The sequence below is a fragment of the Carlito syrichta genome, unplaced genomic scaffold (genome assembly GCF_000164805.1).
Source record: "Carlito syrichta isolate Samal-C Ts95f unplaced genomic scaffold, Tarsius_syrichta-2.0.1 Scaffold88019, whole genome shotgun sequence".
In the NCBI taxonomy this organism is placed as follows: domain Eukaryota; kingdom Metazoa; phylum Chordata; class Mammalia; order Primates; family Tarsiidae; genus Carlito; species Carlito syrichta.
The window spans coordinates 26,498-28,233 of NW_007032115.1; the positions used below are offsets into that span (position 1 = coordinate 26,498).

A 1,736-nucleotide genomic window follows, 5' to 3' on the forward strand; every position below is an offset into this window, starting at 1 on the left:
CTGGGGACAAGGAGGGCCCCGGGCGGGGTGCAGGCCTAGCCCGCTGGGTGCAGGGACCCGAGGCTGGGACCCGCGCACTCCAGAGTGCCAGCCGGAGCCCAGGCTCTGCTGGCGGGGGTGGCCCTGCGCGGCGCGGCGCGGGGGCTGAGTTCTCTAAACGAAGATGTCTGTGCCCCTTCCAGGGACCTGAGTAACAACAAGATCCGCTCCCTGAGCAACTCCTCCTTCAGCAACATGAGCCAGCTGACCACCCTGTGAGTCCCTGCGGGGCTGGGTGGGGGCACCCGGGCCACGGCTGCTGGGACGCTCTCCAGTACTGTGCCCTGTTCCCGAATCACGCCCGGGTCCCCCACGCACACCTGTCACCTGCCAGAGAGTGCCAGGGCCCAGGAGCCTAAAAGGCTCTTTCAAAACATCCCTTGGGAGGCCAAGGCAGGAGGATCACTTGAGGCCAGGACTCAAGCCCAGCCTGAGCGACACAGTGAAACCCTGTCTCTAAAAAAAAAAGAAAAAAAAGAAAAAAAAAATCAGGGCCGGGCCCAGTGGCTCAGCCTGTCATCCCAGCACTTTGGGAGGCCGAGGCGAGTGGAATGCCTGAGCCTGTGGGTTTGAGATCAGCCCAGGCAACTTGGCAAGAGCTCGCCTCTATAATAAATCCAAAAAATTAGCTGGGCGTGGTAGCGAGTGCCTGTAGTTCCGGCTACTCGGAAGGCCGAGGCAGAAGAATCATGGAAGCCCAGCAGGTCGCTGCTGGAGTGACCCTGAGCACACCACTGCACTCCAGCCTGGGCGATGAAGTGAGACTCTAACCCCCCCAAAAAAGAAAAAAATCAGGCAGGTGTGGTGGTGGGCACCTATGGTCCCAGCTACTTGGGAGGCTGAGGCAGGAGGATCACTTGAGCCCAGGAGGTGGAGGCCACAGCCTGAGCACGAGAGCAACTCACTGTCTACAGAGAAATCCATCTTTCATTGTGAAGTGCAACATACAGCATACACAGAAAAGGGAAAAAAATACAAGTGTTCGGTTTATCACATACATCACAAAGCTGGCACATGTGTAGATACTCAGTCTGAACATAGAACACTGCTGCAGCCCAAGGGTCCCTGGTCTCCTGATCCTCCTTCCTTTCTGTCCCCACCCGAGGCACCCCTGCCCTGGCTCTCTGATGATCACCCCTTTGTGTGTGTGTGTGTGTGTGTCTTAATAGGACGGTCACCCGCATACACACGTCTAAACGATATAGTTTAATTTTGCTCCCTTTTACGCTTGCCTGCAATGAATCAAATAGGAGCCATCCCTGCCTGGCCACCCTGGGCTCGGTGTTGTGTTTGTGAGTCCGTCCTGTTTTTGCGCACCTGTGGTCTGACGCTCACTGCTGGCTGCGTCCTCTGTGGGGACGGCTACAGTCCTTCTGGCGACGGTTGTTCCCGGTGTGGACTGCTGTGAGCAGCGACCCTCTGAATGTTTTTTGCGCCCACACGCTGACTTTTGTAAATGCCGGCTCTGATGACGTTCCGAGCCATCGATCCCAACGCATCTACCAGAACCCCACGCCAGCCTGGAGCTCGAGCGTGACTCCGTTCTCCTTGAAACTCCTCGTTTACAGATGGAAATTCAGGGACTTGCTCAAGGCTCTCAGGCGGCCAGGAAAGGAAAGGGGCCCTGACCCAGCCAGCTTCGGGCCGGACGTGGGTCAGGGGCATGGGGTGCCCGCTCGGTCCCCCACCGCGTGTGC

General features: G+C 58.0%; 1 protein-coding gene across 1 annotated transcript in view; it reads left to right on the forward strand.

Moving 5' to 3' along the window:
* The window catches only part of LOC103260100 (slit homolog 1 protein-like), a gene marked incomplete at both ends in the record, with an annotated part of 62,155 nt that overhangs the window by 26,430 nt on the left and 33,989 nt on the right, over window positions 1–1,736 (forward strand). Inside the window, 1 exon segment of the mRNA XM_021712147.1 lies at window positions 183–254. Within this exon segment, the coding sequence (XP_021567822.1) occupies window positions 183–254 (72 nt within the window).